Source organism: Mirounga angustirostris, unplaced genomic scaffold (assembly GCF_029215605.1).
Source record: "Mirounga angustirostris isolate CCGP_5_RB_7025 unplaced genomic scaffold, mMirAng1.0.hap1 SCAF_6, whole genome shotgun sequence".
In the NCBI taxonomy this organism is placed as follows: Eukaryota; Metazoa; Chordata; class Mammalia; order Carnivora; family Phocidae; genus Mirounga; species Mirounga angustirostris.
Window position 1 is genome coordinate 89,092,978 of NW_026991714.1, and position 25,135 is coordinate 89,118,112.

General features: G+C 37.7%; 1 protein-coding gene across 4 annotated transcripts in view; it reads left to right on the forward strand.

The window, feature by feature from the left end:
* BICC1 (BicC family RNA binding protein 1) overlaps positions 1-25,135 on the forward strand; it is a 286,419-nt gene that overhangs the window by 211,493 nt on the left and 49,791 nt on the right. For all 4 annotated transcript variants that reach the window (XM_064594663.1, XM_064594665.1, XM_064594662.1 and 1 more), the window contains exon 4: positions 23,358-23,437. In XM_064594663.1, coding sequence (XP_064450733.1) covers positions 23,358-23,437 — 80 coding nt within the window. The remainder of the gene's footprint in view (positions 1-23,357; positions 23,438-25,135) is intronic.

Below are 25,135 nucleotides of genomic sequence, written 5' to 3' on the forward strand. Positions count from 1 at the left end.
AAGGACATGGGAGAACTGGAACCAAGATATGATTTTCATCAGTGATTATTTGTATGTTTAGGTTGCTTGTGAATAAAGTTTGTTAGAACAAGAGATGCTATAAATATCAGTATTTATATTAATAAATATAATGTCTGTCCTTAAGCCTGAAACCTCCAACTCAGATCAGATGTGTGCATCTGGCCTTCTCTTTTTGCTATCATAGCAAAATGTCTGAAGTTCTTGGAGGTTGGCAACACTGAGAAGGTGCACTCCTAGCTCAGAAACTACACATAGCAAACAATATTAGAAATGGTGCTTGGTTTCTAAAGTTATTGTGAAGAATACAAAATGTACTGACATGCATTTGCAATATGTTTTCTCTACTATCTTAAAAAATCATATATCTAGTTTTTTAGTCACTCTGAATTATTAGGCCTTTGGGAACTACACCTAGGATGAGAGCCATCATGGAAATAATTTTTTGGGGGGGGGTTCTGGGAAAAAACATTGTGTATTTCATACAACCATTTCACAAAAAACACCTATAGAATGTAACCTGTTCATAAGTCTGTGGTCCCCAAATGTGTGTTGAGTATATGTCACATGAACTCACAGATAGGAGCTGTCACTGTAGGGCTGAATGGTTGGTAGATGATTTCTAATGGCCAACCCCTCTACCAAAACCAACAGTTCTATTAATTCTACTGAAAAAAAAAAAAAGGTATTTGTGGTGGATCCTGGTAGAGGCAATTATATTGCTACCATGAGTATGATATTCAGCAACAAAGCAATTCATGGCACATAGTTTGTCTAGTTTTTCTCCCCTCCGCTATTGGGGGTGTGACAAAAAAGAAGCCCATTATTTCTTCTTGTCCCCCACCTGGCAAAGACGAGGTTAGTTCTGATAACCAAACTGATTAGTAGTTCCATTTGGATCCTATAGATCATTACCAAAAGTTGTCAAGTGTCAGAAATATTTTATCAGCCATTTCTTCTCACCATTTGTAGGTCCAAGATAATGGAACAAATGACACTAGCTTCTTTTATGTCGTGTCAGAAATTTTTGTTGCTCTTCTGTAAATTATGATCAGAGAAAGGAAACTGAAATTAAAATAAAATTGAGCATTCATTCCAGTGATTTTTTTTTTTTTTTTAAAGCTGGCCACTTGGTAAAAGGCCGTTTTAGATTCCAAGGACAACAGCTTCAGTCATTAAAATATTTTAAGAACTGTAAACATATTTCAGTAAAAATGAAAAAAAAATCTGTAAAACTAAAATCTTTGCAAACTTTTCTAGAGAAAGAACATCAGGCTAAATATCTGGAATGTAGACATTGTAAGCCTTTTGGTGGTACACTGGAAGAATTAATTGATATGAACAACTTTGGGTACTTACCGTTCGTATTTATATAGCACCATAAGGCATTCTTCACTAAATTACAAATCAAAGTAGGGAAGAAATGAAAACTGCTTAAACTGTTCTTTTATTGTTAAGACAATACTTTCTGCTTAGTCTTTTTCTGTGGTGTAAAACAAACTCAGTGTCGACCTTCTGCTTTGTGAAACCTAAAAAAAGAATTACATTAAGGAGAAGGGCAAAGGAATGAGACAAATGGGTCACTTTTGGAGGGAGTTGTGGTCATTTGAAAAATGACGTAGTGTTAGCTGCTTTCCATAAACACGGTTTAAGCAAACGTGTTCTTAGCTCTGTTTTTGGTTTTAATAATAAGTCCACTGTGAATTTGTATATTGTGGAAAGAGTGAATGTGTTAAAAGGAGCCTGGTTGTTGCCAGGTCTGAGAACAGGAATGGTTTTCTCGAGAAACCTTTATTCCATCAAGAGTGTTAAATTACTGTAAATTACATTCATGCAGCAGATTGCTGAGTCCCCAAATGACAATTTCTACTATTTCCCAGCTCCTTAGTGTATCTGTACCTAATAGTTTTGCTTCTTATTAACTGTAGAACTCATATATTATATGTATTTCTCTTCCACAGAGAAATTCCCATGTTCATTGCAGGTGAAATCTCACCACAATAAATACATCACCACCAAACACCAGAGAATAGATTTTCTAAGCACTTACTTAAACTAATATTCAATGCAGAAAAATTTTTGTTAACCACAAAAAGGCTTTTTGGAATCTATAGCAATGGGATTTAAACTGTCTTTATTAATGGCTTTGGAAATTGTTTTAGTGTTAAAGGATAATTTTCCCCCAAAAAAGGAAAATCATGACTCTTGCATAGATAAAAAAGAACACATGTTAAGGATTTTATTTATCTCATTATTAATGAGAGAACCAGGTGGTGATATAACCATTCAAAGGAGAAGCACACATTTATATGGAATAAAGGAATGTCCAATGAATTTGGCTTTTTCTAATGAAAGGGGGAAGGGAAGTCAATTGAACCACCAAGGGAAAGAATTTTTTGCATGTCTGTTTGCAACACTTATTTTGCTTTGCTCCCAGCTACATAAAATTTAAAGAGTTATAAAACAGATCAAAGGCAATGGAAGGGTAGAATCAGAGAACCTGGAAAGATATTTTCCAAATGATGTGTATTTTCTCTTACAGATAGTCCAGTAATCCATTGCTTATTTTCTTGTATTAGCTATGAATGATAGAAATGAACATTTGATGGTACCAGAAGGACTGGTTGAAAAATAACACATTGGCTTTTGGTCATTTCCTGAAAGTTTATTTTAATTCCTTTCAGACAAAGACTTCTTCACTTACTTTATAAAATATGTCAAGTTTGTTCTTTAAAGGTATGATTTAAGATTTTGTAAGATAAGAGCCGAAAAATTTATGAAGGGATCATGAGTTTGTGTGAAAGTAGATAATGCTGAGATACAGATGAGGTCCCTCTATGTTTTCAGTAGCTGTCTGCCGAGAAGGGTGCTGATGGGAAGAAAGTTGATTCCTTTCTGAGAGAGGAGATGTACCAATCCTAGGGGTGGGGGCTACAGAATTTAAAATTTAAATGAGAGAAACACTAAGAAATGCGTCAGTGAAAGATTTTAAGCTCCTTGAGGCCTAAATCAATTTCCATTTAAAGGAACTGGCAAAGGTACCCATTAATATAGAGTTTTAGGGATGGTTTATTGTGATTTCCGTTGTGTGTTAATTAGTTCTGTCTGCCTCTATTTATTTTGATAAAGTTCTTAGAAAAATGTAGAAGTATTTATAATTCAATATTATAATACAGCTGGAAAAAGGAGATATGCTCCTCTAGATAAGGGTTGTTGCAAATGGACAGCAAATAAACAGTTTAGGCTGCTGATTCCTTAAGTCTGTGCAAAAGAAAAAAAATAAATGAAGGAGATGATTTGGGCTTCTCTTCTGGAGATTGCACAGCAAGCATTGGCATGGGAATCTTTGATTCTTGGGTGTGTGCCATCATCTTCCAGGAGTCTAGAGTAGGTGCCTATATAATGTTTTTTTTTTTTTTCTTTTTTTGAGTACAGGTGACACACAATGTTACATTAGTTTCAGGTGTACAACAGTGATTTGACAGGTTTATCCATTATGCTGTGTTCACCGCAAGTGTGGTGACAGCTACCATCTGTCCCCATACATCGCTGTTACAATATCATTGACTATATTCTCTTCGCTGAACTTTAATTTCTGTGACTTATTTATTCCATAACTGAAAGCTTGTATCTATATAATCTTTTTCGTTAATACATGTCAAGAACTAATGGGTTTGAAGTTCTTATCAGTCACTAATAAAAGCAACCACTTCCATCATGATTTTTTGGAAAGAAATTCTTATGCAACATTTCTATCAAGAAAGAAATGGGAGCCTAAAGTCAGATGAAAATAGGTCAAATTGTAGAAGTTAACTTTGTTTTGTAGATGTGAGTCTGGGTTTCAATTTGAAACCAAACTCCCTTTTCAAATGATCATTTTAACTTGGCACCACTTTCCCTCATGACACTAGTTTACCAACATGTCTTTGTTGTTGATTTATGTCAGAAAGAGCCTGCACATGCTACACACCCAACCTTGTATGGGCCAGTTCCTTCCCACAAATAGAAATTTGTAGCCAGGAGACTCACAGAGCTGATCAAATTCAAGGCCAAAGAAGTGAAAGCTGAAGAATGTACAGAGAAAAACAAAAATCGTAGAAACTTGAACAAACAAGAGAATATAAGAGGTGCCACCGATTTGAGGAAATACAGTCAGACATTGAGATTTGATTTGCAGCCAAGCTTGATGGGAATGTCTGTGGCATATTAGAGAATGTAGTTGTCAGGTTTGCTGAATACAGGAAAAAAAAATGTTTAAAGCATGCAGTGGAAGTGCCAAAATCAAGATCCATAAAGTTTTACATGATACATTATATAGTAGTATTTGGCCAAAAATGCAGTCGATTTTGTTTTCTTTTTCTACATTATGTGGTAAAAGAAAGAGGAATTATAAAGTGGCCAGCATTTCTCTTTATAAACTCTGGTGTCTGAGTCAGCCCTGCTGCAGGAAAGGCCCATTAAATGAGTGGATTGGTGGTTGTAACAGGTCATTTCAGTGCCCGGTGATATACATGACATTAAGCTTCTGTACATTCTCTTTTCAAAATTGTCTTTACATGGCAGTTGACTTAGCTTTTATTGTGAGATGGAATTTAATAGGCATTGTTCAAACTTGCAGGTGTACTTTGGAAGCCTTAAAAAACAAAGCGTTTTGATCTCTTTCCAGATTAGACTTATAGGTGCTTTATAGTGCTTGAGCAAGTTCTTCCTAAACAAAGGACACTCGGCACATTCTTCATTGCTACAGCAAATCTCCATATATTGGTCAGACTCAGTTGGAATAGAGAGTCTATTAGAATTTCATAGGTTCTAAATGTAAAGACATTTAGATACGTACAGACAGCTGTATTATGTTTGTTTCAAGACCCTGTGATCTTTTACCTTTGTGAATGAGGGAAAGATAGGGGAAGCCATTGAGTATTGAATTGTTAATGTGACATGATTTTCCTTCTACCCAGATGTAGTTCTTTCAAATCCTCCAATGTTTACAATCTTGACCATTTCTATCAGGGATAAAAATAATAGAGTCTTTCAATAATGAATAAACCTTGAAAAGATATAGTAGTTACTTTAAAAATATTGGAGACTTTGGGAAAAGTTATTGCCCAAAATATATGCTACTTTTTCTTTTCTTTTCTCTTTTCTCTTTTCTTTTCTTTTCTTTTCTTTTTCATATTGTTTAGGCACCAGCCAATGTAGCTGATAGCTTGGGTTGGTGAACTTTCAAAGGTGATTTAAAAATTATGAGAGTGTAGCCTTGAGCTTTTCCCAAGATACCATCCCAAATGACAAGTTAAATCGGGGTTAGATGGAGGAAGAAAATGTTTTCACATATAAGTGAACCCAGTAAATTTTGGAATTTTTCAAAGAAAAAAAAAGCATGATGATTCCTAATAATGGACAGTGCCTCCCTGGCCAGTACTGCTGAAGTTGAATTACTCACATGGGAGAGATTCAGGAGGGTTTTAGTTCTGAGCACAGGCCTGTGTTTGCATTAAAGTAAGACAAGATCACATGCTTCCTGGCTAAACTGTGGAGACCCATTTCTGCCAAAAGGATAGAGGACAGTAACAGATTTGGGGCCTGCCATGTTGAAATTGAAGAGTATGAGAATAATGAGAAGTTCACTGGGTGGCTGGAACTATAGAGAGGCCAAGGTTGGGAAACTGGAATTGGAAAACATCAGAGTATTGGATGGTAGTTAAAGCTACATGAGCTGATGGATTATCCGGGTAAATGACATACAAGAGTGCCAAAGGGGTACCCTGAGAACAGAGGAAGAAAAGCAGGAAAAGAGACTGGAAGGAATACCAAGTGAAGACTCAAAGTCTAAGTGTAGTGCTGTTTTGGGGCCCCCAGAAGATACAGATGCAGTAATCCATACTAATGTTTACTAAGCACTTACAATGAAATAGTATTATCAAAACCATCTTATGAGTGAGGAAACTGAGTTCACATCAGCAGAACCAGGACTCATACCTGATAATAACCAGTTGCCTACATTAGGCTTTTGAAAGTTTAATTAGACAAATGATCAAACAAAAAAGAGCTAGAAATTACTGAAAATTGCCAGAAGCACAATTCCATCAAGGATCCATAATTCAGTTTACATACCCAGACACCTTAGACTGAGCAGCAGAAGTGGAAAAAATCTGGTTTATAGGACTATGGAGAAAATTCTCTACGTGGAATGCTGTATCCTTTCCGGACACCTTATTGGCAAAGAGATCCATTAACTTGGAAGGGATCTGGAATTCACTTGTGGTTAAAAAGGGAAAGAAATAAATGCTTAAGGCTCTAAAAGCATATAGAAAGTGAAGAAGGTGATATATGCGTATATGCTGATACAGCAGAAGGGCAGAAAATCTGAGTAAGCATAAAACCTACCCCTGGCTCCCGGGAGAGAAACACACAGCCTTGAAATTGATCAGTAATTTCCATTTTCTGTTCCAGGTTGGGCATTTCCCACTTTTTTCCTCCTAAAACAGGAAGAGGATTTGGTTTTAAATTTTATGCCTTTAATTTTCTTTAATCCTTGCCTGATGGAGATAAAAGCATAAAATCAGTGGGATGAAATTCAGGAATGCTGAGGAAATGAAAATGGAGTACATTTCAAGTTCAACTTGAAAGTCTGACTCGGAATAACCAACAGATTATATGAGAATAAACATTTCAGTCAATCATTACTAATCTCAAATAATCCAAGTGATACCAAGTGATCTCAATAATCTGAATGCAAAAGCTGTTATTAAAAGAAAGTTTGTTTCCCCTCCCATGGATTACATAACCAAATTATGGCCTAACATTCCAGGGGAGACCAGTTTATGATTAGTTACTATGATTTTATAGGTACTGTGTGGTTTAAAATGTACAAATTCGGCTTCTAAAGGACCTGATGGAGTTTGAACAGCACTTCTTTTGTCCAGACATTTTTATTTACATTCATAGAAGGAGGAGCTGAGGAAAGTAGGGGTGATTGTCCAAAGACACAATGATCAAGAGCCTGGCTGCTGGCTGGGCCAGGGTCGGAAGAGCTGTTGTGGGTGTGCTGGTGGAGTGGGCTCTTGAGTACAGAAGAGGAGGGGATGAATGCATTAAAAAATCAGGAAGCAGATATTGGTTACTCTAGGGAAATCCAGACACTTACCTAATTTGAAGATACAGTAAATAGTATGTTCTGTGAAAGATATAAAATCTGGACATGGTGGCTTCCATGAAATCAAGAAGGCTGCAGACTTAAGAATGGTAGGTGTGTGGACAGTAGGGTAGCATGTGATAGGGGACTGAGGACTGACCTCATACTTGACTTCTGTCTGAGGACTGGGTAGTGATAAGAGAAGCCCACAGAGATTTACATTGCTCTGGAGGGACCTGGTGAAGTGTGATATTTGGGTTGACCTTAAGGTGGTGAGGATTGGACGGATGGAGCCAAAAGTGGGAACAGTGCAGTGTTAGATGGCTTCAGGCACAGAGATGTGGAGATAAGAAGCCATTTGGTGCAATGGGGAGTGTTTATATTTGGTGGTAGTGCAGGTTATCTGGAGGGAATGAAGGGAAGTGAAAGCTGAACAGCTGGGTACAATCCTGGTCACGAGGGCTTTGAGACAAACAACAAACAATTCGAACTTTTAATTCTATAAGGTTGGGAAATCATGGAAGGTTTATGATGAGAAAGGTGGTTTTTGGAAATTACTGTTAACAACTAACTTTTGCTTTTTGTGAAATGGAGCACTTTTTGTCACTAAAAATGCAGCAAGTCTAGATGACATTTGGAGGAAGGCATGCTGGGAGTAGGGAGGTTTTAAAATCTGTGGTCACCTACATGGCTCTGACTGAGGTGTCCTCACCACAGTGACTGGACTTTGTGGGATGTGCCTGGCCTATTCTGGTGAACACTCCATGAACTTTGATGAAGGAAGGGAAGGAAGACTAGAACTTTGTTCCATTCCAGCTCTGAAGTTCTTTGGTATATGTAGGGGATGTTCAGAAATAAGATTTTATATCATCTGTTGAATAAAGATATATTTCTGTAGCAGAATGATGTAAGTTCTAAGATTTTTACTTTAATACAGTATGTAGGATATTTTTTTAAGGAGTTGACCTGATTCAATTGTGGCTTTTCTCACAGAGCTTCCATTCTTTCTGTTACTACTTTCTCCTGTGTCTCTTAGAATAACTGAAAGAAAGTGATGATGAACACAAATTTGGTGTCATCTTTTTGGTTAGCTTTCATGTTTTAGATATAACTACTGAAATTATGCCCATAAACATAATTGTTGAACATTTCTGGATAGAAGACAAATACCAGCTTGCAGTAATGCCAAGCCAAAATTGAATCCCTTAAAGTATTTTAAAATATGCTCTCTTAATGTCTGTCTAAAATTCCTTCTGAGATGAAGGCTTCTCAGCTGTTTCAGCCTTTTTCAGAATCTGTAGATCCGTTCAGACAAACTTACCATGCATATGTGCACAGTCTTTGAATGCAGTTAGAGGCAGGTTCACCAGCCCCATGAAGATGATTCATAGACCTCCCCTGCTTAAGTAAAAAACTCTGACTTTAGAATAATTTAGTGGTTTGCAGAAATCCCACTTCCAAAGATTTGAAGTTGGCACAAAAAGATGTATGTATATAGTTAAAACAGTGTTTTTTGGGGGGTGGGACATACAAACAAATGCCTTTAGAGGTAAAAAGTTGTATGGAAGCCAAGAAAATATTAAAGAAATTTTTAAATGCTGCTGAATCCACACATATTTCTCAAAGGTCCTATAAACATTACAACACATTTATCAGGGAATATCTGAAGGTGCCAAGATACTTCCAGTAATGTACCAGAATAAACATGACTGTATGATAAAAATACATTTGCATAACAGCCTCTGGGATCAGGGAGAAAGACAGAGAGATGAATGGGGGGGAGGAAGGGAGAGAAAACTGTGTCAGAGTTCTCTACTATAGTTGTGAAGTTGACTTGTGTGGAACAAGAAGAAATCAATATTTTCAAAAACGTATCTGCTGAGACCTAAGGAATTTTATTCTTAACCTATGTAAGGCATGGCGTCTACCTGTAAAAGTTAGTGCCTTACAAAGAAAGAAGACAAGCACAAATGTTGAATGTGAGCTTCTCTGCTTCACCACCCCCAGCCCCCTGTACATTTTCTCATCAAGAGAAGAAAAGGAATTGGTGGAAAATGTGTTAGCAGTCTTGGTTTGACAGAAAGCAGAATTAACTCCAGAAGATTTAAATAAACTCGAATGAAGGACAGAGTGAAAGGACAAGCAAATAGTTATTAACAGGAGATGAGGCACAAAAACTGGCAAGAGCCAGAAGCTGTGATCCCCCACAGGGTGTGGGGCAAGAAGAGGACAGAGTATTTGGGAGCCCCACGGAAAGGGACTGTGGCGAGGGAGTGCCCAGTGGAGTTGCGCTCACGGAACTGCGCAGCCGCTGTCTGAGACGCTGGTTCGGCTTCCTGGGTACAAAGCAGGGCAGAGCCAACCATGGGGAATGGCCCTGGGGCAGCGGCTCATGGAGCATAACCAGGTACAATCTCAACTCTTGGACTTCCCTGCTGAGAAGACAAATCCTGGTGAAACTGTTTGTTATGAGGGCACTACCTTTGAGGTTATTATTTACTTGTATTTATTATTATTATTATTATTAATAATATTATTATATATTATATAATATATATTATTATTATATATTATTATTATTATTTACTTGTGTTTACTTATTTACTTGTGGTTTAATCACACCCTGAGAATGATATGTAAATAATGCTTTTCTAAATGTCCTTGCTTGTTGGGACATTGGAGAATTCTCTCTAGAAAGAGCACTGACTTCCCATTACCAAGATTGTTCTTGTTTCCATTTATTTTGGAAACAGTTGCTGGAGAAAGAAAGAGATGTGGCCATAAATGTTTTAAAAGAATTCCATGTATAGTTAGTGGTGGCCATAAATATATGGTCTTCACCGACTATTTGGACTCTGTTCCAACCATGTCTTTCAACTGCTGTTAACCCTGTCATTCTCTGTTCCAGTCCATTTTCACTGGGGAAGTCTATGTCCAGAGCTCAAGTACATTGATAATATATTCAGGGTAACGGCCCAGCAAGTAAAGAGAGGTAAAGTTCAAAAACTGCATGGCAAAAAGCCTGTCACAGAACTGTAGATGAGAAAGAAGGAACTTTTCAAATTGAGAAAACATTTGTCATTATCATTAACATTTTTTTTAAAGATTTTATTTATTCATTTGAGACACAGAGATCCAGAGAGAGAGAGAATATGAGCAGGGGGAGAGGCAGAGGAGAGGGAGAAGCAGGCTCCCCGCCGAGTCAGGAGCCCGATGTGGGGCTCGATCTCAGGACCCTGGGATCATGACCTGAGCCGAAGGCAGGCAGTTAACAACTGAGCCACCCAGGCGCCCTATCATTAACATTTTTAAAGGTCTAAATTTTTAAGGGAATTCTTGAAACGCAGTGCTTGGAAAACAAGGAGTTTTGACAAGAATGTGATTTGATCTCAGGACTTTACTGATACAGATAATCTTCTTTTAAGGTATGAGTATTTTTTCCACATTATAAAACTGTACTTTTTCTTTTCTTTTTTTTAAATTTTATTTATTTATTTGACAGAGAGAGAGATAGTGAGAGAGGGAACATAAGCAAGGGGAGTGGGAGAGGGAGAAGCAGGCTTCCCGCTGAGCAGGGAGCCCAGTGCGGGGATAGATCCCAGGACCCTGGGATCATGACCTGAGCCGAAGGCAGACGCTTAACGACTGAGCCACCCAGGCACCCCAAAGGTGTATTTTTTCGTGGTAGAAAATACAGAAGAGCTTGAAGCATAAAATAAAATAAAAATTACCTGAGACCTTATTACTTAAAAGTAATCACTAGTGGTTGTTTTCCTTTATATTCATAAAATGATGGTACTGTGATTCTTTATAAATATTTCCAGTAGCTCATTACTCTCCAGGCATTTTGCAACCATTTTTTATTTCCATCAAAAGTATGTTAGTTTGCCTAACTATATCCTTGTTAGCCTTGTAATTTAAAGTTTCCCCCCCAATTTTATGATAAATAAAAAATTATTTAGTAAGGTTGAACTTTATTCAAGTTTATATATTTCTTGACCATTTTTCTATTGAATCATTTATCTATGCCTTTTGCTTATTTTCCTTTTTTTAATTTACAGGAGCTTTTTGTTTTTAATTTATAGGAGCTCTTTGTAGAGAAAAAAATTTATTTAATAAGATCGATTTCACAAACACTGCATGATTCCACTTAGATTAGTACTTAGAATCTTAAAGGAAGAAAGTAGAATGGTGATTGCTATGGGCTGGGGCAGAGGAGTATTATCTTTGGATAAATGTTTGGGAAATCCTGATTTAGAAGCTGTTAGACCTCAAGGTAACTGTAGATATTTTTATTAAGAAAAATAAAGGACCATTTTGAAGTTATTTGATAATTTAATTTACATTTTTTTTTGCCCCAGAAGATCTAAATCTCTAAGGACTGAGAGATTAAGACCCTTGGTTCCAGCTTACTCAAAAGAGTTCTCAGAAAAGTATGAAAGAAACAAATAACATACAGAATAATGTTACAGTGGAAGACAGGGATATGACAATTGTCTTTATGTGTGATGCATAAAAAAACAATTATTAATGGCTTTTCAGGTAGTCTGTAGGAAGCGGGAATAAGAAGAAAGGATTGGCAGATAGACATTTTCCCAATAATTGAAGGCTCATTTACTTAACATTAGGTACTTTCAGTTTTCATGAAAATTACTAACTTCCCTGATATCATGAACAAGCTTGAAATAGTCTTTAATACCCAGAGTCACACGGACCCTTAATTAACTGCTCTTCAGTGCAATATGTGAAACTTTCTCACTAGATCTTACAACAAAGATGAGAAAGGTGGAGAATTTTTATGCCAGTCCCAGGCTGGCAAGTTACTTTTAGAACTAAATTCCTAAGAGTTTTGCTGTTTCTTACATACATCCTTAATTGTGCCTCAAATATCTTCAGAAGACAGAATTCCTAAATTTCTTCTCTTAGTAAGCTGAAAATAAAACAAACAGATTGTGCATGTTGTATGATGTGGTCTTCATTTACAGTATTTTCTTTGTCTGAAGTGTGTGAACCCTGAAATGCATGGTTGCTTTTTGGTAATGGCAGCCAACAGTTTTGTGTTGGGATTTTTCATGAATAGCCCCAGCTGTTGTAAAGGAACAGTCTGCCCTGGCCATAGATAACAGCCCTTTGGGTTTAGACCACAGGCAATACCACTGGGACCTTCCATGTACGCTGTGAACATCAGTATTCCTTGGAGAGGGAATGACAGTCAGTCACTTCTGGCTCCTCGAAATTCTTGCATAACTTGCTGTTACCTCAGTACAGTCTCCAGGGGAAGCTTTATCTTGGCACACACCTCCGTCCCCGCTGCTGCGCTCCCTCCTTCATCAGATGGACCACTGAGTATGGGACTGGGACTCCTGTTCCGTTCAGTTTGGGTTCTCCTTCCTCATCCTGGGTCCTTGCATTACTGTTTTTGTCACGCCTTGTGTCTTGGGCTTTGTTCCCACTGTGACAAGAGTTGTCCATCTCTGGCTCATATTTATGTGCCTCCCTTGGCAGGAACCTAGCACTGCCGATGCTTTCTGTAGAATTGTTACATACATATCATTCAGACGATTCCAGATCTCCTCCTGGCACTTAAGTTTCCTTTCCTCCCCCTTGCCAGAATCCTTTTCCTTATCTCTGGAATATACAGCTCAGATGCCAAAAGGCTTCAGAAACTAATTGAGTTAGGCTTTGTGTTTTTAGCTTTCTTTTTCCACACTCCATGTTCCCGAGCTAGATTTCTCTTGTGCTTTGGATTTTTCTTGCCCTCTTCCTGCCTGAACAGCAACTCTGCAGTTATGCTTGGAGTTTAGTTTACATGCGTAAGATAAGGTAGTTTGAAGATAAGGTAGTTTACTCTTTTCTAATTCTCACACTTCTTAAATCCATCTGTTCTTGATTATTTCACCTGTTATGCCTTGATTTTGCTTTATACTTTGTTTGCATTTCATTATTCTTCTCTGAAATTATTTCTAGTTTTTGCTGAGTCCATATATAACTTATTTCTGACTACATAAACAGCTTTGATGTTGCACATGGGGATCTTAACAGAGAAGAGGCATGTGCCCAATTTACCCCTTACCTCTCTCATGCCTTATTTCCTCCTAAAGTTGAAACAACACAGAACAATTAGAAGAGCATACTGTCACTATATTTTGAATGCTTTTATTGCTGATTATATATTGGAGATATTGGCATTCTACCAGTAAAAGTTCTTGTGTGTCTTCTAGCTAGCTGTGAATTTTCAAAGGGTAGTAGCTCTTTTCTGCCTAGGTGATAAAGGGTCCATAGGCTCCATCTTGGTATGTGAATGCACCCTTTCATTCAGCAAAAACCTGCCTAAAAGTGCTCATTACCACAGTGATGAGGGCACCTCATCTCCAATTATTGCCAAATAGTTGAACTGAAAAATGTCTTGAAGAACTTGTCATACCCTCTATCTTTTGATTTGCTCCTGTCACCTTATGCCACTATTGTGTCGAGAACACACTTCCGCTGTTGAGTATTAAGCTTCATTCTGCCAAATGGAATTTTGATAGGGAGTTATCCTGGGGCATCGTGGTGTGTAAACTGATTAAGGGTACCAATGGAAACATCTTTTTCTCATGAGAAATAGGTTTTTTATTTTAAAACACACTTACACCAGTTAGAATGGCAAAAATTGACAAGGCAAGAAACAACAAATGTTGGAGAGGTTGTGGAGAAAGGGGAACCCTCTTACACTGTTGGTGGGAATGCAAGTTGGTACAGCCACTTTGGAAAACAGTGTGCAGGTGCCTCAAAAAATTAAAAATAGAGCTACCCTATGGCCCAGCAATTGCACCCCTGGGTATTTACCCCAAAGACACAGATGTAGTGAAAAGAAGGGCCATATGCACCCCAATGTTCATAGCAGCAATGTCCGCAATAGCCAAACTGTGGAAAGAGCCGAGATGCCCTTCAGCAGATGAATGGATAAGGAAGATGTGGTCCATATATACAATGGAATATTACCCATCAACATGGATGGGACTGGAGGAGATTATGCTACGTGAAATAAGTCAAGCAGACAAAGTCAGTTAATCATACGGTTTCACTTATTTGTGGAACATAAGGAATAACATGGAGGACATTAGGAGAAGGAACAGAAAAATGGGGGTGGGGAATTGGAGGGAGAGATGAACCATGAGAGACTATGGACTCTGAGAAACAAACAGGGTTTTAGAGGGGAGGGGGGAGGGGGGATTGGTTAGCCCAGTGATGGATATTAAGGAGGGCACGTACTGCATGGAGCATTGGGTGTTATAAGAAAACAATGGATCGTGGATCACCACATCAAAAACTAATGATGTATTGTATGGTGACTAACATAACATAATAAAATAAAAAAAAAAAGAAGATGTGGTCCATATACACATTGGAATATTACTCAGCCATCAGAAAGGATGAACACCCAACTTTTACATCAACGTGGATGGGACTGAAGGAGATTATGCTAAGTGAAATAAGTCAAGCAGACAAAGTCAGTTATCATATGGTTTCACTTATTTGTGGAACATAAGGAATAGCATGGAGGACATTAGGAGAAAGAAGGGAAAAATGAAGGGGGGGGGAATCGGAGGGGGAGACGAACCATGAGACCAGAGACTATGGACTCTGAGAAACAAACTTGGCTGCATATTTTTCTCGTTTAGTGCTCTGAATATATCATGCCAGTCCTTTCTGGCCTTCCAGGTCTCTGTGGATAGGTCTGTTGCCAATCTAATGTTTCTACCATTGTAGGTTACAGATCTCTTGTCCTGAGCTGCTTTCAGGATTTTCTCTTTGTCTCTGAGACTCGTAAGTTTTACTATTAGATGTCGGGGTGTTGACCTATTTTTATTGATTTTGAGAGGGGTTCTCTGTGCCTCCTGGATTTTGATGCCTGTTTCCTTCCCCACATTGGGGAAGTTCTCTGCTATAATTTGCTCCAAAATACCTTCTGCCCCTCTCTTTCTTCTTCTGGGATCACAATTCTAATGTTTCGTCTTATGGTATCACTTATCTCTCGAATTCTGCCCTCGTGATCCAGTAGTTGTTTATCTTTCTTTTTCTCAGCTTCTTTATTTTCCATCATTTGGTCTTCTATATCACTGATGCTCTCTTCTGCCTAATTTATCCTAGCAGTTAGCGCCCCCATTTTTGATTGCACCTCATTAATAGCCTTTTTGATTTCGACTTGGTTAGATTTTAGTTCTTTTATTTCTCCAGAAAGGGTTTCTCTAATAACTTCCATGCTTTTTTCAAGCCCAGCTAGTATCTTTAAAGTGATGATTCTGAACTCTAGATCCAACATTGTACTAATGTCCGTATTGAGTAGGTCCCTGGCAGCCTTTACTACCTCTTGTGCTTTTTGTTGAGGTGATTTTTTCCGTCTTGTCATTTTGTGCAGAGGAGAATAGATTAATGAGAGAACAAAATGCTAACAGGGTAACAACGTCCCCAGAAAATATACTCTAAACAAATCAGAAAAGCCCTGAAGCCGGGGAAAGAGAAAGGGAAAGAAAGGAAAAAGAAAAAGATAAAGGTAAAAAGAAACAAAAACAGAACAAAACAAAAAAAAAAACAGAATATGATCAAATATGATCAGGCTGGTGCATAGATCAGTGCCACACAGTAGATTTTGGGAGTATTTTGGTCTGTTAGAAGAAAGTGCCTCCCAAAATTTTAAAGAAAGAAAAACATACATGTACAAAAATAAGGGTTGACATGATGAAGGGAGGAATATGATGTAAAGATGAAAATTATAAAAAATTTTATAAAAGGAATTGATAAGAAGTTGTTTGAAAAAAGAAAGAAGAGGATTTAAAAAAAAGGGGGGCGGGAAAGGGAGAGAATGTGATCAGGCAGGAGAGTAGAACAAAACCATACACTAGAGATTTAGGGTATATTTTGATCTGTTAGAAGAAACTATCTCAAAATTTAAAGAGAGAACAACTTATATGTATAAAACTTATATATGCCAAAAATAAGGGTAACTACTATGAAGGGATAGAATATGACTTTAAAAATGAAAAATAAAAATGTTTTTTAAAAAAGGGATTGATAAGATGTTGGTTGAAAAAGGAAAAAAGAAAAATTAAAAAAAAAAAAAGACAGAAAAAGAAATTAACTTTGAAAGACTAAAGAATCATGGTAAAAAAGCCATGGATTCTATGTGCATTATTCTCCTAGCGCTGGAGTTCTGCCGTTCTCATTCATCGGTAAACTTGGTCTTGGCTGGCTGTTCTTGCTGATCTTCTGGGGAAGGGTCTGTTGCCGTGGTTCCCAAATGTCTTTGCCGGAGGCAGAATTGCCCCGCCCTTGCCCTGTCCGGGCTAAGTAATCTGCTCGAGTTTGCTCTCCGTAGCTTTTTGTTCCCTGCAAGCTTTCGTACAGCTTTGGAGGCCGAGAGTGAAGATGGCAGCCTGCCAGTCTCTGCCCCGGAGGAGCCGAGAACTCGGGGCCCCGCTCCTCAGTGCGGCCCCCAGAGAAAAGCAGTCACTCACTCCCATCTCCCTGGTCTCCGGCCGCACTCCATGCTCACCTGGCCTGTGACCGAGCGTTTCTATCTCTGGCACCCCACTCAGTGTGGAGTCTCCAAACCCTAGCAGATCCTGCGGTGCGCTCTCACGCCGCTTCTCCCGGGCAGGAAGGTGACTCTCCCTGGCTCTGCCGCTTGTTGGGTCCCTGCTGGAGGAGCAGTGGCCCGACTGTGCCGCGGATCACGGTTTATGGCAACCCCGAGCTGAGAGTCCACTCCTTGGCTCCGTCTCTGCAGCCGGCTTCCCCGCTCCGATACCTGGGAGCTCTGCCGCACTCAGGCACCCCTGGTCTTTCTGTGACCCGGAGGGTCCTGAGACCACACTGTCCCACAAGGGTTCCACCCCCTGCTTAGCCACTGAAGTGCCGTCCCTAAGCGGAGCAGACTTCTATAAGTTCCGATTTTGTGCTCCGCAGCTCTATCACTTGCCAGAAGTGGCCAACGGAGGCCCCCTCCTGAATATCGCCTCGGATTCACTTTTCTCCATGTCCTACCTTCCAGAGAAAGTGGTCGCTTTTCTTTTCAGAGAGCTCTTGCTATTCTTTTCTTCGATCTCCTGTTGTGTTTGTAGGTGTTCAGAATGGTTTGATCCCTATCCAGCTGAATTCCTGAGACCAGACGAAATCCAGGTCTCCTACTCCTCGGCCATCTTCCTCCACCCCCTCCAAATATACTCTCTACCTTCTTATTCTAACTCATTTTATTAGAATTCTTGTCATCAAAGAGCATTCCTTGAAAGAATCTGGAGTCTGTATTACTGGCTATAAAATCACTTAAAGTGCATTGACTTACTGTCATTCTGTTTCATTTCTTTAAAATAATTTCCGTCTAAAATTAAAAGACGAAACATTTTAATTTTCCAATTAAAATAAAATAATTATTTTAAAATAATTTCCATCCAAAGATTTAATGAGTCAGTTCAGGTTTTCTCTATCTCTTGCTACAGTATATATGTTCACTTAAAAATGTGATCTCGGTATGTTACTTGACTTACATATAACATTTTTGTTTAAAAAAGAAAGTCTATTTCTCAAGAGGTCAGAAGGAAACTTGTGTTTCACAGGAAAAATATGGCCCATGGCCCCATGACTATGAGCTTTGTTGATCAGCAGTGACTTGCCGACTTACTGGAACGGTGATCGAAGCAGCACGTGGATTGGGTGGTATCTGATTTGGAACCATGACATGGTTCAGATAGGGTTTGAAGGAGACTTCCATCTCCATATGCGGCTTCCCCTGCATTTGTTTGGTGCCTACAAGCACATTATTCAGGAAATGCCAGTGGGGTGAATACCGAATTTCATCTGTATTGATGCAGAATTGCACATTCCTAGAGTGTGCAAAACAAGAGGAAAGCCCAAGCTGTGGTCTCTGAAGCCAGTCGTGGATCATGGCAGATCACTATTTCACACATTTGTGTTTACTGCCTAATGTTTGAGGCTCTTGGAAACATTTAGATTGTGATGTCTCAGGTGAGCTACTTGTTATGAAATACCAAAAACTTGGAAAATAAAGTTATTTATGAGGTTAGTTTTATTTAAGAATGTTATAGTACTACTTCACACCAAAGACATTTAAATTTATTTGAAACTATAATGATGTTCTGACCAAACTCCCTCATTGAAGAAACTCTACTCCAGAGACGCAGTGACTTTTCCAAGGTAACAGATCTTGTTTATGACTTACTTATGATTCAGAACTTATCATAATTGTGGAGTCTATATATTTTCCCCACGATGTGAAAGGAATCTATTGCAGAGTCAGTCATTAAAACTTTTAATATATTCCATGTGATATCTGCTGGCTTTCCATAGCATTTCCTTATATGATCCAAATCAGCCGGTACCCGTGAGATGTCCAGGGCTTTTTCTGAGTCTTGGTTTATATTGTCTGTTTGGTAAAATCCTTACCCTACAGCCAGTCTTCCTTATTAAAAAAAAAAAAAAAAATTGCCCATTACTACTTTGGAACTAACTACTTGCTAGCTATGGATATATTCCCAGTGGTTGTAGGTTGAATTTCAGAGGAAGTTAGAGATGCCTCTCTGCCTGTCAACCCTGACCACTTCTAACAGTGTTGATGGACCCAGCCCCAGCCAATGTCCTTCTTCTTAGATGGTTTTCAAGGGACTTTTTGGGAAGAACTTGAAATAAAAGTGAAGAGAGCTCCAAGCCAAAAGAAAGTGAATTCTGTCCACTGCTCTCTTCTTATGGATTTGAGGCCAGTTTGACAGTTTTATATAGATTCATAAAATGTACCAAAGCCATCTTGATTTCAGGCCATGATATGGAACTTTTCCCCTTAAACAAAAGTGCAACTCTAATATTATGTCTTTTATTTTGGGTGTTGTGGGTGGGAGGAATCAGGTTAGTTAAACAAGGGATTTTCTCTTGTTTTCTCTTTCCAAGAGAACCTGCTGAGAATGAAAGCATTGCTTTGATTTTTTGGTGTTGAATCTTTTCGCAGCAGCACTCAGTCATGGAGACAGGAAAGTAGCTGTCAACAGATCATTGGGGAAACAGTGATGGCTTAAATTCATCATATGTCAATAACCCATTACTTTCTATAGCATAAAAAATACAATGAAAAGGGCTGACATAAGTCTTTCCTATAGATTTTGCTCTGGGATAGGAATGAAATGGAAAGGAGGTCTAAGGTTGAGGAGAGAAGGAAAAGGCAATAAAAATTTTTACTAATGGTTCCAGGAATGGGAATGTTTCCAAGGATGGGAAACCAGAGAGTACTACCAAGAGATAATCTTTTAAAACCATAACTAAACTTCACTTAAGTTCATATAAACATACCAACTCTTTTAAATATATATCTTTACTGAAAATATGGTTTTTAGTCTGTATTCTTATAAAAACAATTGTTGCCTTATCAACTCCTTATGAATTTCCATATGGAAGTCATAAAAACCTTTTTTGCTTAAAGGTTTAGCTCTTTTGCAGTATACACATATAAAATACCCATTTCTTACCTATGTCCATACAGCTTCATAATAACTAATTGAAGGTTGGATCACCATCTGGTTTTCCTCTCTTCCATAGGATTACACTACAGAGATGTGAACAGATTGATAGGGCAGGACTCTAAAAACCAAAAATCTGGATTATTATAGAGGTACTGAGTTAAAAATATTTGAAGTCAAAACTGTTCTGGGAAGTGCAGGACGTATGATCCACCTTAGATATGAAGTTTAGGCTCTTCCCATGAATTTCCATCTCCTCCTTCTCTGTAGCCATTTCCAAAAATAGGGGCACCTTCAGCCCATTCACCTACTGTTTAATGAGTATCTACTACTTGTCTGGCACTGTGAAGTTTTAAAACCAATTAAGACAATCCTTGTATTTAGAGAGCTTGAGGGTTGATTATAAAGCAGTGGATATTATTTTTAGAGCAAATATCTCAAAACTTTCATGCCCAAATTGGAGTTGTCCCTCAAAGCAGTTATTTTGAGGCAGAGGAAGACTATACACTTACTCCTTATTACTCTGTCTTCTTCCAGCCACCTTCATAGCTGGCCCTATTATGTTTATTAATATAGCCAATCCTAAGTAAAGCCTCAGCCCCTTGCATGGATACGTTTAAATTGTGAAATATAACATTCATTGAATATAAAGAACTGAATTTCAGGGTTTGAAATAAACACATTAAGTTCAGCCTGGAATAAGGGCTCACATCCTGTAGGTATCTTTTAAGCAAGGGCAAAGGAAGGAATGAGGAAGACACTATTATTGGCCACATTAGCAATCTAAACCAGAATATTGTCGTGATTGTTTTTCTCTGTACTTATGAGACTTGATTATTTAAAGAACCGTTTTCCAAACAAGTGCTGATTTGGGTCCTGGAGACTTTCTTGATGTTACATGTTGGTGACTGTGTGTTGTGTTATCTCTAGGTCCATTGATAATTTATATTTTTAGGTCACTAGATGGCACTCTTTCACTTTGAAATAAAATGTATTTTCCATTGAGGCTTTTGCTTTTTATTTTATTGTTCTATTGATACAGAGATGGTAGAAAATCAAATTCTTTCATAAATTGGATCTGAGGCTTCCTGTCCCTCTACAGGTGCATAGGAATTTTAATGTGATTATCCAACCTGTACAAGTAATAGGTTTTCAGATTAGCATACCACTCAATACTTAACTGTTAATTTATTTTGTAAGAAAATACATTTTTCCCCTGTAGAACCATTTTGTGTTATATATACTTGGCTGATACATAAGACACTACAATTAAATTTTTTATGTGGTTTCACCTATTCTGTCCTATACGTGATTGAAAAATGACTTGGGAAACAAACAAAATAACAATTACTGGATCCTGGAGACCAGGAACGTATATTTTAGCAAGTGCTACAATTGAGTGTGATCAGGTATGTTTTGAGAAGTGCCAGGTTCTAATCCCCCAGTAGTAAGCATTTTCAGTGGAGATTAACATCAGGATCAGCCAACAGTAATTGAAACCGAAGTCAAAGATAGCTGGGATCAAAACTTTGAATGTAGATAGCTCGTAATGTAAATATTGCCTAGAGGAGTTATAATGGATACAATAAGAATTATTGAAGAAAATGCTTTGTTTACATAAGTATGTTAAAGTTGGTGAGAATCTTAGAGAAGAAAAGAGGTTCATGTTAGGATGCACTAAGGAGTAAGCAATGTGAACACGATGCCATACTGACTTGAGGTTGTTTGACATCCCTTTTACCCTACTTTTAAGCCCATCACCCGTCAGGTATTAACCTGACACTTCAACATTTTAGAAGGTTTAAACCAGTCTTAAGATCTTTCATCTTCACAGTGTCCCTGTGACATGGCAAGCATCAGAGGAAGGATTAAAGAACAGGGTAAGGAGAAGAGTCTAAGGCCAAGGGCAGCTCCTGGGAGACAGTCTGCAGAGAGGGCGGGGGTGGTGGGGGGCGGTGGCTGGAGGTGACAGCACTGACTCAAATTAAGCACAGCTTGCTGGGAGGCTTCAGGAGGCCAGATGCATTCCTGAGCTCTGAAGCTTGGTGGTGCACTGTTGTTGACCATGATTGCTCTGTCCTGGTCTTAAGAGCCTGTAGCTTTAGGACAGGGTTTCCTCCCTCCCTCCCTCCTTCCCTTCTTTCCTCCCTTCCTTCCTTTCTCTATTTAGTTGCTCATTTTTACCTTATGAATATGACACGGTCTTCATGGCATTGAGTTTCAAATGGACTGTTGCATGGGGATAGGTAAGTCACAATATCAGGGAAGTATGTGTAATGTGATAAAATTCCCACCAGGTAATTCTCTTTTCTTATTCTAGAGAATTGATGGTTTGGAAGGACTCAGTTGGAACTGCTTGTTAATTGTAAAAAATGCTCAGCAAACATTTCCTGACCCTGTTGCTAATCTGAAGTGTAGTTCAGTGTAGGAAGGACTCAGCAGAGAAGGTGGTGTGTTGTAGGCAGTCAGTAAGGTTGACATCACTAGTGATGGTGATGATGATGCTCTCTCTGTTATTTATCACTTTAGTGATAACACTTTATCACCAAGGCTAATGGTGTAGAACTTCTGGCTTACCCCAAATGGTCTTGGTCTCTGTCAGGCCGACCCATGGGGTAATAGAACACCCTGTTGCAGTGGAGACTTGGAAACCTGACAAAAGAGAGACCTGAAGAGACACATCCTCGTCTGGAGTTTTAGCTGTGATGTTTCCCTCCTTGTGAGGATTCCAGCTTCACGAACTGCCTCACCTCCTTTAAGCTTTTACTCAGACCTCACTTTCTCAATGAGGCCTAATGCCCTGACCCCCTCCCCACAGCTGGTACTCTTCATCCTTTTGTCTTGTTCTCCTTTTCATAAGTTATGTTCTAGTACATTAAATGATAATTTGTTTATTTGATTCATTTTTGTCTCCCTGTATAAGACTGTAAGCTCCATGTGGACAAGGTCTTTTTCTTTACTGATACAAACTCCAGCCCCTAGAATAGTGCCTGGTACATAGTAAGGTTCAGAAAATACTTGCTGTGAATGAATGAATGAATGAATGTTTTCCTTTATAACATTCTGTGCCAGTAATCAATAATATATGTAGTACTACATATATTAGTCATTTAACACTAATTCTGAATAAATATTAAATATTCCTGATGAAGATAATGTTTTATTCTGTTAATCTTGACGTGTAAAGATACCTTCTGAATTAGGTTATCACATGGTTTGAAAGTGTGGATCCAGAGTTGGAAGACATTGATTATAATGAATGAGCCTCTGAGTGGTTTTCTAGGGCAAGTTACTAAACTGCTCTGTGCCTTAATTTCCTCTGGAAACAACCTTGCAAAGCTGTGGGGTAGATTAAATGAGTTAATTCATTTAAAGCCTTAAATCAGGGCTTGGAATGTAGCAAGAATGTAGTAAGTAATAAATTGAATTTATAGATTCTTCACTTGTTTAAAATATAATTATATGATAATCTTATTTTGCAGTTAAATGGTTTAACAAGCTTTCAGAAGGGAAAAGGCCACACAGAAAAATGTACAACTTGTACAATTTTCCACATTCCTGTTTTAATTACAATGTTAACACACCTAGAATGAATCAAATATTGAATTTCTTAAGGAATCTCTTTTCTTATATTGTAGCATCAATTTTAAAACAAAGAGTTTGGGGTTTCATATGAGTCCTTTGTTTTTTATTTCTTATAGATCCCCATATTAAGGTTTCTGGAAAGAAAGAAGATGTTAAGGAGGCCAAGGAAATGATCATGTCTGTCTTAGACACAAAAGTAAGTGAATGTTAAGGACACTCAGATGTCAGAACCTTGTCTCTGCAAGGGCTACTTCATGCTGTTATGAAAAGAACCATTTGGAGAAGAAAAACCAAGAGAAAGTAATGGTGGGTTTTAAAATAAGTATGTGTGATTCTGCAATGGATGTAGCATTCTGTTTAAAATTTGAATAGGTTCTCAAGCTGGGTAAATGAGTATTATTATATATACATACACGCACACGTGTGTATGTACATATAAGTACATATGTATGTGTTTGTATGTATATGCCATCTTCAGAAAGAGACATTGACACTGATTAGTATAGAGCAAGTGATGAAGTTTGGAATAATTAGCATATTTGCCTTTATGATGCCAGAATGATCTTCTATATAGTTGTGTGTGATGGCATGAAACTTGACACCTTTCTCTTGTAAGTTCTCTCTCTCTCTGCAGGTATAGGTTAGAGAGATAATAGGGAAATTTAGATGTGTAAAAATGTATACTCATTTGTGAGAATTTATTCTAGTAAACACTTCTAAATCACATATGATATGGCAGGCACTTTGCTAATAAGCATCTTACAAATTTGTTTAATGTTCATAACCAACTCAGCACAGAGATACTAGGGAATTCGCCCAGAATCCAATAGCTAATAAACGAAAAGGTGGGATATAAATCCAGACTGTCTGGTTCTTAACCACTATGTGTTGCCACCTGGTATTTCACTGAAATTGTTTCTAATCTCTTCCTTCTTTTTTTTCTTTTCTTGTTCTTTTTTATTTTTAAGAATTATTCACCTTACAGTTATTAAATATTCTAGAATCTTTTCCCAAAAAGAATTATCTTTTTCCTGTACTTCAAATGTTAAACTAAAAGAACTAAATTTAAAAATCAAAGTATTTAATGGATATGTTTAAAATTTAAGAATTAAGACTATGTAAAAACCATTGATATTTTTAACATCTTGTTGTATTTTGACTTTTTAATTTTACTTTCGGAGGGCTGAAGAATTTTTATATCAGTCTTACAAATGAGAAAAGATTTAAATACTGAATTTCCCAAAATTAAGTACACAGATTCTAATGTGATCACAATTATTCATTATGTCTTAGAATTTTACATTTTGCTTTATTATACCTAATATTACACTTTGTATCGGTTTAAGTAAGCCATGTTACTGCTGGAGCTCTGTGCTTTCTTAGCCCTTCCTCATTCTTCCTATCACTGAGAATAACAGGTCTGCTCTGTAAAGTTTGACCTACAGTAATAGACAAGTTGTGAAAATAATGCTTACAGATACTTTCTTATTCAGTTTTGAGTTTTATCTCTGTCACAGTTCAACACTCCTACTAACCTACATATATTCAATTTTGTAATTATTTTCATCTGTTTTTAGTTATTTGAATTAAATGTTTCATGAATAATGTCTGTTAAAGAAAAAACTGAGTAATTTATTTGTAATTAATGCCTGACTTTATTTAAATGCTGCTTTCCAAAAAGTTATCTTGGTAAAGAGTGTATCTTTCTGTTTCTTCTGACAAATTTGTCTTAAAGTGAGAATTTATTTTTTATAGCCAAAGAGAAATAGAAAGTATACATTTATAGATTAAGATGATATTACCAAGAAATCTGTAAGATTTCCCACAGGGTCACTTTTTGTTAGTGCTGTTCCCTTGGAGAAAAAGTGTTTTAAAGAGTTGTTCCTTCCTTTAT